We start from the raw sequence: 13,255 nt of genomic DNA, 5'->3' as shown, positions 1-13,255 counted from the left end.
GTGAGGATTCAGCTTCTAACGTTTTGGGAGATGTTTAGAAACCACAATGGTAAAAAGCCTACAATCCTAAGCGGAACTGAAAGTTCATTCGATGAAAATTTGTTTTGAAATGACTGAGATATCCAAAAACAAGGTAAAAAAGCGATCTTGATATTAACAAGTTGTGGCCTGTCGCATTTTATTGGGATCGCTTTTTTTGGATATCTCGGCCATTTCAAGACCAATTTTCATCAAATAGACTTTGAGTTCCTGTAAAAATTACATAATATACTGTCATAATTGTTTCATAAGAGGTTTCTCATTATCTAACACACACACACACACTGACACACACAAACGCACACAAAGTGGGAAACTTGCAGCCCCATCTAAACCAAAACTGTACCATCCCTTTAACAACATGGCGTGAGAAAGAAAGAGAGAGAGAGAGAGACGAAATATTCGTGCGCATGTTATATTGTATCAACGAATTTCCCATGATAACTGTAGGTCATATCACTCTATATGATTTAGAATCGTTATATGCCCCTATATAGTTTCGAGAAAAACAGGAATTGATTTATTCCGCGTGTTGTCGCCCAGTGCGACCAACTCACATAGCATTGTGCATTTTCAGATTTTGCGCTGGAAAATCATGCGGAATTTATATGGCTTGAATCAGTATGTTGTTTGGTCCACGAGTGGGTGTTTTACCGCGGTTTATCCTTGTGCATGTCATTGCCCATAGGCACGTGTATGTATACTCACGTTTAACTGACCTATAGGCTGTCTTTGTAAGCTATTATTTCTGTCAGTTAGAGAACAATGGGTTGTTCTAGAGTACGTGGTTTCGTTAGTTTTAATGTGAGAATATTCATAAAGTTATGATGATATAAGAGACAGAAAGAAACAGGTACATATTTTGATGTTTGTCTTGATCATAAATATAACATGATAAAAATGTTAATAATCCATATACGGCTTTTCTGCTCCAACCATTTTTGTAGTTGATTGGATCAGCACAGGGCGTGAAAGTCTATTATCACCCTTTGCCGCCGAAATATGGTCTGTTCTACAGATTTAGCACATGACGTGTTCAGTTTCCACAAGCAGTGGTTTATACTGATAACCTCTTCTTCTTCTCCTGAAATTATCACCAAACACTGGATCACTTCAAACAAAATTTGAAGACCTACTTATTTTGATATCCCTATAAATGCACTGGACTTTTATTGTCACTGCCTGGTATTGATATGTATTTATCTCCTATGGCGACCAGAGATGACATTTCATAGCGCTAGGTTTCTATCCAGTGGAAAAGGCGCTCGTAAAATATCTGTTATTATTATTATTATTATTATTATTATTATTATTATTATTATTATTATTATTATCATTATTATTATTATTATTATTATTATTATTATTATTATTATTATCATTATTATTATTATTATTATTATTATTATTATTATTATTATAATGCAACGTCGTGCTAGTCGGAAGAAAATTCTCTATATACAGGAGTGGAGATAGTGCAAATAATTTGCAAGCTTCCAGGGTGCACAACCACGGATTAAATATCAAAAGAAATGTTTATGGGTGTATGCTATACTACTTGTTTGTTTCCTTGTCCATTCTAGAAGAAGATGGCTAGATTGCCCATATTTAGCTACTAGCTGGTCTTCCATGGGGTCCAGCTGGATGTAAGGAGTATATTACCGGATACTCAAAGCAATGACAATACGCCAGGTCTCAATGATAATAACTATTATAAGATAGAATTTGAATCTCTTACCAGATGATTTTCGCATAGATTCCGAAGAAATCATGCACTGTATCCAAAGTTATACAATTTTGTTTCGCCCCCTTTGTATAAGAAAAGCGGCAGAGACAAAGACAAATGGATTTAGATAATCGTTGAATTTTTGTCAAAAGCAAATCTCATCATCAGCAACAGTGCATTATGCTGAAGTACATACTCGAGTACATATATATATATATATATATATGGAACGCGAAGTATTATGGATTTCTGGCCACGTGTGCTTTAATGTGGGTTTTCATAGGGAATTACCTACCTGTCAGTTATTCATGGATTTCCTAGGATCGGATTTTCCCTACATGAAATATTCATTTCCGGATCCACAGATGTCGCCGACGAGAGGATTCGGCGACGCATGTTGATGCTTGCATATTCAACTTTTGTTTTGTCCCTTTAATTGGTAGTTTGCTCCAGGGAATGATCTCGTAAGACGTGATAATGTGCTCCACCGTTGTTCAAACGTCTTCAATATTCCCGTGGGTGTGACTAAAGCGCGGAATCTGTTAGTAGGCTTCCGCACGTATTTTGTTTGATGTATGGTTCTTGTATTTGTTTAGCAAAAAATAGCTAAAAAGAAAGCATCAGTTTTGCCCCAAATCGCAAGTGATGACAATCGCCTTGAATTAACGCGGACACAAACCTATGAATATTTGTTAGAGTGTAGAAAGTGAAATCATAACATCAAGTGTGTATATCATAATAATCCCTCACTGAAAGCAACACCCATTCGGGGGTAAGGAGGTGGCGATGTTTATCTTCGGTAGATGGTAAATTACTGTGGATTTCTACTCCGTCGGCCAGCCTTGTAATTTTTGTATATTATATACAAAGTGGTTATAGTTTGCGAAACGCAAGTAGACAACACAAACAGGCGTCCCTGGATAATGAATAACCACTTTGCCCACGGATATTTTTGTTATTTTATTCATTAAAATGAATTCCGTGAAAATTCATCAAATTAAGAACAAAGCTCTTTCTCCCAAATGGAAACGAGCTCCACGACGAGTTCAATGAATATAACTGAAGTTATATCAGATAGCCTTCAAAGATTAGGCGTTCCTGTTTTTTTTTTTCTAGCTTCTACCATGAGATTTACAGAACAAACAACAAACAAATTACTGTAATTATCATTCAGTAGTCATCATAGTAGCCACTGGTTAGTCTACATTCTAAGCGTTATTTTTGTTTTGCTACATACGGACCCCTGCGACAATATTTTGTATATTTACATTATTAGTAATAAGACACAGATAATCATGCAGACACGCAAAGCAACAAATGCTATTTTCATGACATCTGCGGACTCTTTGTAACATTTTCGTATGATTTTGTGCTCTTGTTACGACATTAACTCATACCAGTAATGATATACTAAACACAGTAACAGTGTACCAACAAGATAATTAATCAATCAAAGTGGTATAGTTTTCTTTATTTTCCTGTTTTGAAACACGGGTAATTCTTCAGTTTCATGTAACTCTCCCCCTAACATGGATCTTTTTCATATAGCTTTCAAACGCTTGGTTTCACTTGAACACTCTTTTCCAAAGACCGCAATTGTTGATAATTGAATCACCGTGCTTGGGAAAGAGCTTTAAAAGAAAAATTGCGGAATGATGATATCTCTTCGGTAGAGTACAGTTGGTGACAAAACCGGTGGCTGTTAACTTGGTCTTGTGTGTTCATCTCACGCCGGGGGTTACATTTTATATAACCCAGTTTTAGGTTTATCCCCTCTTCTTTCATAATGAACAAGTGCAACACTCCCCAACTCTGCTCACTAATCGAACATGCCTTGCACATCCTATAAGACAGCGTCTCCCCTCCCTCCCCCTTAACTTTTCATCACTTTCATACCACCGGTGTCGCTCCTCATTATTCCCCAAAGACCCCCCCCCCCCCAAAAAAAAAAAAAAAAAAAGTAGTGCATGTGCATCTCAGTGAACTTCTCTTCTTCCTCTCTCAATTCTCCCTTTCACCTCGCTGTCCTCCTAGATACCTTCCTCAAATTTTCTCCTCTGTCTTTCCGTTCTCTGTGGTCTGCATTTCACGCGCCGATTGCTCTCACATAGATAGCGGAGGCACTCAAAAGCAAATTGCATTTTCACCTGTCTTTGGCTCCCGATCTTCTTTCGGGCTTTGTAATAGGTCAAGCGGCGCATATGTATACTCGCCGGTGCTTCTCCCCTTCCCCCCCCCCCCCCCACCTTCGTGTTAGCCGGCTAAGTAAGCATATAGCTACAGAGCGTCCAAATATCGACACCTTAGCTTGGCTTGGTGGTGATACAAAAAGGTGATAATGTGACATCACTGTCGATTTCATTGACAAGTCATATTTTCAATCGTCATGATGTACAACTAAGCTCATTTTCATCTGTATCCCAATATTGATGTTTTAAATGATTTCCGAGACTGTAGTTACGTCGCTTTGGCTAGAAATAACTGAGCTCTCGAGTAATCACACCATTTCCGTCACAGTCTCTATGTATAATACGATCAGTGCGGTGTCCTGGGAAATCAGTCACACATATTGCATTGTACAGACACACACAAAAATAAATATATTTAATAGATATTTTATCTTATATTGTATTTTATGTCCTAGTTATTTGGGTGTGTGTTGTGTATTGTGCACGTACACTCTACATGTTTGAAAATTCTCTCGCCATCGTGTATGGACGATTGTTTCGTTTTCATATCTTTGCAGTATGGGTGGCTTTATCTAATAGTCTTTGAGCGGTCAATAAGAGTTGCCCTATATTCATCGATTAAAAAAATGGAAGTCATATCTTTGCCCCTATCGACATAGGTCTGTCGTCCCTTGCGAGTCCTAATATTGTCACGTGATATGAGGGCGACCGTGATCAGGTGATACGGTTTTGTCAGACGTACATGTATTATTCCCTGAACATCACTATTCTACAAAGGAGGCTCGGATACTGCTAGAGTGGGCTGATACACTGCTTCTAATGAGGTCGAACCTCGCACAAGGGATTATTAAGGACATGGTCTTCCTTTCCCCAATAGCTTTCACCCTGAGGTTGGTATTGTCTGAAGAATCCTCACCCCACCCTCACCCCTCCCCCCCCCCAAAAAAGGAGTTTCCTCTGCTCTACATATACCACACACATGGCGAATTGCCTTTCTGCGTCGCAATTTCAATAACCATGCAGTTACAAGTCTTTTTAATACATTGGAATATTGGAACCAAAGTACCCAATACCGTTTAGCACTGGGTCATCTTCACGTCTGTTTAGGTTAAGATATTAATAAAACATGACATAATGGTGTGTTCTATTCCATTTAATTCCATTCCATTCCATTCCATTTCATTCCATCCTATCCCATCTCATTCCATTCCATTCCATTCCATCCTATCCAATCTCATTCTATTCCATTCCATTCCATCCCATTCCATTCCATTCCATCCTATCCCATCTCATTCCATTCCATTCCATCCCATCCCATCTCATTCTATTCCATTCCATCTCATTCTATTCCATTCCATCCCATCCCATTCCATTCCATTCCATTCCATCCTACCCCATCTCATTCTATTCCATTTCATTCTATTTTATTCTATTCTACTCCATTCTATTCCATTCCATCCCATTCCATTCCATTCCATCCTATCCCATCTCATTCTATTACATTCCATTCTGTTCCATTCTACCCGATGCCAACTGATCCAGTTTGGTTTGTTAAAGAGCACCATTATCTCTGGATGTACATAAACATACGTATTGGTTATTTAGGGCAATGGAACTGAATGCATAACATGGATTTAGTAAATGCAGAATAGCACCAGAAATACTAAATGAAGAAATCATCAATGAAGTTTGAGGAAAATCAGACAATCCGTTCAAAAGTTATGAATGTTGACAATTTTCGGTACCGCTATGGCCAGATAAGGTGACTTCAACAATTTCTGATGTCGCAGTTTATCAACTATTTTACGAAAGTATGAAGAGAAATTAATATATCTTCATTTTTCTAATTATAGAATAATTACAGAACACTTAATAAGGCAAGGAGAATAATCATCACCCCAATTATACGTCAGTGATAAGGGAAAGGAATGTGCACTTTTCTCACAAAATGAAAACTTATGCTCAATGTAATTCCTTTTTCTGAGATGAGATAAAAGCGGAATTTTATGTGTTAGAATTTCTGTATGTCTATTTCTTGTCTAATTCTAGATTTTGCCCTGTACATTCGTTTATGCGTCTTGTCCTGGGCAACGTATCGATGTGATGATTCTGTTATTTCTATTGTGTTGTCACGTCTTTAAATGTTTTCTTTGTCATGTTTGTTGTTTGATAAATTTCAATGAATTCAATGATGATGATTAATTTTACATCGTCCCAATATACCGTATAGTGCCGGGAATCAGACAACCTAGAAGAATAAGAAAGCGCGTAATTACATGCTCAGATAAGACAGTATGTTTGTTTACATAGAAAACACCGAAGGAGGAGGAGGAATCATGTCTGCGTGACTATGTCAATCGAATATAGATGTTTTTATATGGCTTCGAACAGCCGGAAAATATACCGTTTTGGAAGCAAAGTCAATAATAGTATTATAATCTCTACATTTAGGTCTCATTTAGATTATGGATCTATTGGAAACTAACCACCTGTACGTCAAAATACGGGAACATCGTTGTTTTGAGCTGTATCTAAGAGTTTTCAAGCAGTGCTCGAGCTGATGGTTTGTAATGTGGCTTCTCTGAAACTACATTAGTGTAGTAGCTTTCAAGTGAGAGTGTGTTGACACACGGCAGCTTCTCATGTGTGTTGTGTTGAAGCACCGTGTATTCAATATGCATTCTCCTTCTCTGTGCATTCGTACCCCGTGCTCCATCACCGCGCTGATATAAATAGACTGGTGCCCAAACCCACATTGACTCGCTCAGTTAGAAGCGCCATACGATATTGAGCGGCGGAGGGGAGGGCAGAAGGGGTCAGCTACCTCGACAGGGGCTTGCTTACTCATTTGTTTAATGTCAGAGTGCACATGGGTTCTCGTCTGTTCCTCCGGAAATTGTAGAGAAGGGGGTTTGATTAGCAACTGTGACCTTTGTTCTAGTCTGCCCGTTCTTCCAGACTACACATAAGTAGACTTTTCTGTAGTTTACATTCATGAGCATTACATTAATCCCAGCCTACAGCTCTCTTTAGTGTTCGACGCTTTTGGAAAATGGAAACATAACATTATTCGTCGGAGAAATATTCATTTCTCGCTGCCAAAACTGACGCAATTAGTATGACAATGTTTGAATTTTTCAAATAAAACGTTTCTCCTCCGTATTACGCGGGATAGTACAGTATATGCCATGAACGAAGTGGGATTTTATTGAATATGTTTTGATTTTTTTTTTAGCCAATTCCAATCACATGATTCTTAACAAGCATAACGCACACATGCGCACGAACACATTCATGTGTGAGGTTATAGTTTGTATATATGCATACTCAAATACAAACATTCATAGTATTTTGCATCATGCTATATTTTCCATCTCTCATTCACAGATTTTGATGGATATTGTATGACCGCATATCATAATGTTTAGGGCATAAATAGGAGTGAAGAGATGCATAATAATGTAACAGTGTGTTAACTCAATTAACCCGACACCTCTCCATACGCCATGGATGCTTTCTTTCCGTCCCGAATTCCAAATGAGCACAGCTCGATTTTTAAGGGCTACACTCTAGCGCGGTAATGAGAGAGTTCTTCGGTGTGCCGGAAATCCGAGCAAGAGCTACCCTACCTGCCAGCCGGCGAGTTTTTATATCGCATAACAAAATACAATGCTCGCAAGAATTTATCACTGTCTGATGAGCGAAGACTATTATCGTCAGTGTGCTGTCATGTGGAATGACATACAGGATGTTATCACAGCACCAGCATTTACACGCCATGCCATTGATACCAAAGTTCTTCGTGTACATAGGAGATATAATGTACATGATTATACCGTATAACTCTAGTCAAAGCAATAAGCAAGACGAAAAGAAATATATCCAACAGACTGGGAGTAAGACTATGTTGGCGCATGCTCAAGCTCAATGACGGCTTGTGACATCATCATGTGACATCTTGATCCAGGAACCCGAGATATTCCTCTCCCGTACCCTTAAAGGAATAATTTACCATTTGCAGATGAAACAAAAACCCAGCATTACTGATTTAAAAGAGTTCTAAAATGTGAGTTAGGGGTAGAAACAACCACTGTAAAAATTTGAATCCATATAATCGATGTTAAGTGTTGTTAAATACACAAAATGTGGACAATAGTTATAATAAAAATGTGTCCGGATTAAACCGTCTATAGTTACGGTTTATTTAAAAAAAACCCACTGATATCTCCTCATATCTAAGGCTTTATTGCAAAAATTTTGTATGGTAGGATGTTTTGTGATACAACAGACCTACACATATGCATCAAATGTGATATCTTGAAAAAAATTTGTATCACTACTCCCAAAGGTAAACTGGACCTTTAAAAGCACATTCATTTGGACAATATATACGGCAACATCGACTATGTTGTCTCTTTACACAATCATCATTTGATTCCGCGTTTTCCTCTTTTTTTAAAGAAATGTGTGTCACATCGTAAATCAAACAGTTTCATGGTGTTTATGAGGTGATATGAACACTAGATATCATCATCCGCATTCAGATTCCGTACTGCTCTTTGTACATGGGAAGGATAATACTATGTAATAATTATTACAGTCGTCGACAGATTTTAAATGGCTAAATATGAAGAGCTTGCTTCCAAAAGGCACCAAATCCATCATTTTCAATGGATTTAGCGTCTTTTGGAAGCAAGCTCTTCATTTACTATTGGATAAAACCGTAAATACTAGTATTCACTTCTAATTTTGGGATACGCTGCTCTTTTGCGCATCGTCCTTTTACGCTGAAATAAACACGTTTCTCTTGAGACAAAACATACAAATCCACAACAGCTCTCAGGGCGAGGGAGACGGGCTTTAAAGAGATCAAACTAATCGTTCATCCGGAAGGTAGTCACGCCCTTCAAGGCATGTTTTTTTTTTTTTTTTTTTTTCTACTGAGGATTTTATACCATGATGCCATGCTGCAATTGCGAGCTCACCATGCTAATCATTCCACTACTCTCGCTGCTAAATATAGAACTATGTGCCCACTCTTTGCGAAGCATTCGTGACGCCAATTTGGATATCAGGTAATGCGGATTTGGGGGACGAAAAAGGGGGATAACAAAATACGCAATTAGGTTTGGTATAGCCAGGGGAGGAGATTCAAACCAAACGTTGTGTTTTGCGTATAAAGCTTCGTTAAATCCTCGCTGACAGGACGGAGCTGTTTGTTACGTCGTTGGAATAGGATCTTCGTGACATTTTCCGACAGGACTGATACATGCACTGTCGAGACCCAATAATCCTTTGGCAACATTACAGTATGCAAGAACGCTGTCCTACCCCTTGGGACGGAATTTGGAAAAGGGACTCTTTTTCTGGTCGCCGTGAGATTGAGGGGCATAGAAAGGGCATGTCTGTCGTTTACTCGAGACTCCCTGCGAAGTCACGTAAAGCAATCAGCGAACGCCAGACAGAAGCGACGAGCGGGGCTACATAGCGAGGTACAAGAAGACAGCGCAAACATTATATATAGGTATATAGCCACCAGTGTCCCCCCCAAAAGCATGCAATCTCAACACGCGATGCTGATCAGTTCCCTTATATTTCGCTATAACACGGTAAGAGATACAAGGGAAAACACGTGGACACCATACTCTTCCCGACAAACGGACACATACAAACACACATAGTATTATACACACACCACACACATTCGCAAACACAAATTTATGTACGCCAATAAAGAGGCCGACGGAATAACATTAGCATGGACGAGTCTCTCCAAGCCTTATGTAAATATTTCCCTTCTATTTCAGTGACATTTCACGGCGCTTGTTCTGACAAATCCATTTCCGAATTCATAAGATTGCCTTACAATATCATCAAGGTACAGATATTTCAGCTGTAGAATGTTCTCAGATTGATTACCATGCCGCTATCAGTATTTGGCTTTCGCGACGTTGTTACCGACCGATGGTGATTGGTGTGTTCTCGTTTGATTTTATTTCATTTCTGCAATTTGCAGTTTTTGACATGATATAGAAAGCTGTTATTTTGATAAAGTAATGCATGATACAATGAGCACCCCAATTATCTCGCAGAAATCCATCGGCAGCCGAGCCTCATTTGCATAAAGTAAACAACATGTACTCGCGTAGTTGAGAAAAAGTAAACAACTTCTCAAGCTAATAACAATTTAAGGAAACCTATTTTCGGATTAAAATTGAGTTAGTTTGAATTTGAAAACATGTCCGAATATGAACATAACATATTAAAGGATTTGACAATGATAACATATGAAATTTTAGCGAAAACCTGGCGAGCAAAATTACCAAAAATATGCCTCGAAAATCATCCTAGAATTCACGAAGTGTGATTGCGGAACCAAAGCGCCATTCGAACAAAGTACACCGAAATGTATTTATCTGCTTGCATTTTAAATTTCATACCGTAATATTCCCGGCCATGGTTGTGTCGGAAAAAAACAGAAGGTGATGTCGAAAATGACACGAACGCAAAGCGTACAGGTCGGTCCCATGTATATATAATCGCGTCACTACTGTAGCCAGGGATCTGGAGGTGAGTCTCACCTCCCTGCTGTAGCGTTGCATGTCACAGCACACACAACGCATTGCTGCATGCAGAGTGCGCGGCAGCAGCTCAGCAGTCACCGTCGTGCGACACTCAGCAAATTGACTGCGTCACATGCAAACCAACAATGAGCACGAAATCTTGAATCTCACGTACCACGCATGCCCAATATTACGGGAAAAGAAATGACGTCATTATCAATTGTTTCGCTACCTACAATTTTCTATTCTAAACCCTGTAGAAACAAGTTGATTTCTCAAAAAGTACAGGTGGAACCAAGCGAAAACTTTCACCATATATGGATTGAGGCCTGATGAAGTTATGTTGCCAATTTCGGACACATTGGAGCCCGGCCATAGTCCAGTCGGAAAAAAAAAACAGAGAGCATGTTTTGCGAGAGGTGATTTTCAAAACGCTGTAATATCTCAAGTTCTAGTGCAGCAAATTTCATAATTTTTTCATCAAAAGGAAGGTTTTTAAAAACTTAGATAGTGTGGGAAGTTTGAGTTTACTAGCGGCACGCATAGCGGCACAAGGAGAAGGTAAAGATTTGACTTTTTCATGCACACAGTTTCGGGCAGCCGTGGATGCCCGTTGGAAATTCAAATAGAACGGGGCGATAATGAGATGCAAATTGGGGTGCTCCACCGCGCCTGATAAGGAGTTAAATTTCATGAAATCGTTTTCAAGCTTGTGTACAGAGAGCAACACGTATAGGGAAAAAGCATGCTGCACATTAAATGGTATAAATATACATTTTAGGCACAATGCTGAAAGCTTGAATTACAAGCAGAACTTGACTTGATCGGCAGCAACATGAGTATATTTTCAAAATTCCCCATTCTTATTCGTACTTCAATATCACATTTTATAACAGGAAGCTGTGCAAAACCTATAAGAGCTATTTTTATCTTTGCATTTGAACGTGTCTTTGAAATGGCGTGCATTTTTGTCCATTTCTGTCTGGTCTTTTTCTCCCCATCAGCAATTACTGACAGCAATCTTTTCTCATTTTCCAGCTAATTGCATTCTCATGGTGCTGAAAATTATGGATAGGGCGATTTATATCCATGTTATTGTACGCGTACACATACTCACTTACGCGAAAACATACACGCACACACACAGATAGACAGACAGATATATTCATATGCACATTCTTGGTGGCGCTTTTAAAGTGTATACATGGCTAGTTGGTTATATACCTAAATAATCCAGAATTTTGACGAATATATTATGTACGTTGTAAAGTAGATTTGAATTCGTATTGCTTGCTTGTCGTTGGTTATAGTCACAATATCGCAGCGTGTCTATCAAAACAATGTCGTCAAAATGCTGATTATCTTTTTTTCTCTTTATTCAAATCTACAGCTTCCTCGTGATCGCAGCATCCGCTTGCGCGTGATGCCGGAGCAGAGCAACGATTACCGCGTGGTGGTCTTCGGCGCCGGCGGGGTCGGAAAGAGCTCGCTGGTGCTTCGCTTCGTGCGGGGAACGTTCCGCGAGACGTATATACCGACCATCGAGGACACGTACCGCCAGGTCATCAGCTGCAACAAAAATGTGTGCACGCTGCAAATCACGGACACAACTGGTTCCCACCAGTTTCCGGCCATGCAGCGGTTGTCCATTAGCAAAGGCCACGCCTTTATTCTCGTCTACTCCATCACGAGCCGCCAATCGCTGGAAGAACTGAAACCCATATATGACGTCATACGCGAAATCAAAGGTGACGTCGACGGAATTCCTATCATGCTCGTTGGCAACAAGTGCGATGACCCCAATCGAGAGGTCAGCATTCAGGACGGTATGGAACAATCCAAGTTCTGGAGCTGTGCGTTCCTTGAAACGTCGGCCAAGACCAACTACAACGTCAAAGAACTCTTCCAAGATCTGCTCCAGCTGGAAAAGAGGCGGAGTATGAGTCTTCACCTGGAGACAAAGAAGACGAAATCGCAGAAGCGCCGCGAGAAGCTGAAGGGCAAATGCACTGTCATGTGATGCCTCCTGATTGCTCGGGTGCATCCATTACATAGATGCAGGTAACTATAAAATTTGCATCTTGCAGGATCGCAAAAGGGTTGCTGGGAGTAGTGTGGAGATGCCACATTCGTTACTGCTGTGAGTCAGTCACGAGATTATCGCGCCATTTTGTCCGATGTTTTGACAGCGAGAACACGGATCCCGCGTGCGGTTGACGACGCGACAAGAATTTCTTTCGCGTGCGCGTATAAAACGTCACAGATTGCACACTGTGTTATATCATATGTGTCTGTGTCACACCCTTTGTCTACCGGCGAGATTTGGTTCCTGATCCCTTCACTGCGTTGTCGTTCCCAGTTTCGAGTTTCACTGTGTGTCAAAAGAACTATAGTGCTCCAACCATTTTAGTAAGGAGGTGTCGATGATGAATATTACCTTGGTCCACAAGTTGAAAGAGCATTCGAAAGAAGACGGCGTCCTGAGCAAATCACACATGACTATTTACAGCATCACACACCACCGACCACGGGTCTGTGTTGCACACCTTTCTCAAGCTGACACATCTCATTCTGTCCATCTGCATGGTTGTCTATTTATTGCTTATCTGTTCCTACGTCCGACTCACCTTTCTCTATTTCTGCTCTTCAATATATATCTACTATAAGAGTGCACATACAGGACGGTTTCTTCGTATTGCTGTGAAAGTTTCATGGTGTTAGGATGTGTACTTTTGTCA

General features: G+C 39.8%; 1 protein-coding gene across 1 annotated transcript in view; it reads left to right on the top strand.

Annotated features, from left to right (window-relative positions):
* The window catches only part of LOC140237232 (GTP-binding protein Di-Ras2-like), a 107,812-nt gene extending 95,275 nt beyond the window's left edge, over positions 1-12,537 (top strand). The window contains exon 2 of the mRNA XM_072317175.1: positions 11,908-12,537. Within this exon, the coding sequence (XP_072173276.1) occupies positions 11,908-12,537 (630 nt within the window). The remainder of the gene's footprint in view (positions 1-11,907) is intronic.
* The last annotated feature ends 718 nt before the right edge of the window (positions 12,538-13,255 follow it).

This window comes from Diadema setosum, chromosome 13, assembly GCF_964275005.1.
Source record: "Diadema setosum chromosome 13, eeDiaSeto1, whole genome shotgun sequence".
Lineage (NCBI taxonomy): Eukaryota > Metazoa > Echinodermata > Echinoidea > Diadematoida > Diadematidae > Diadema > Diadema setosum.
The sequence above is the reverse complement of the archived record's forward strand: the minus strand, read 5'-3'. Positions and strand labels throughout refer to the sequence as shown.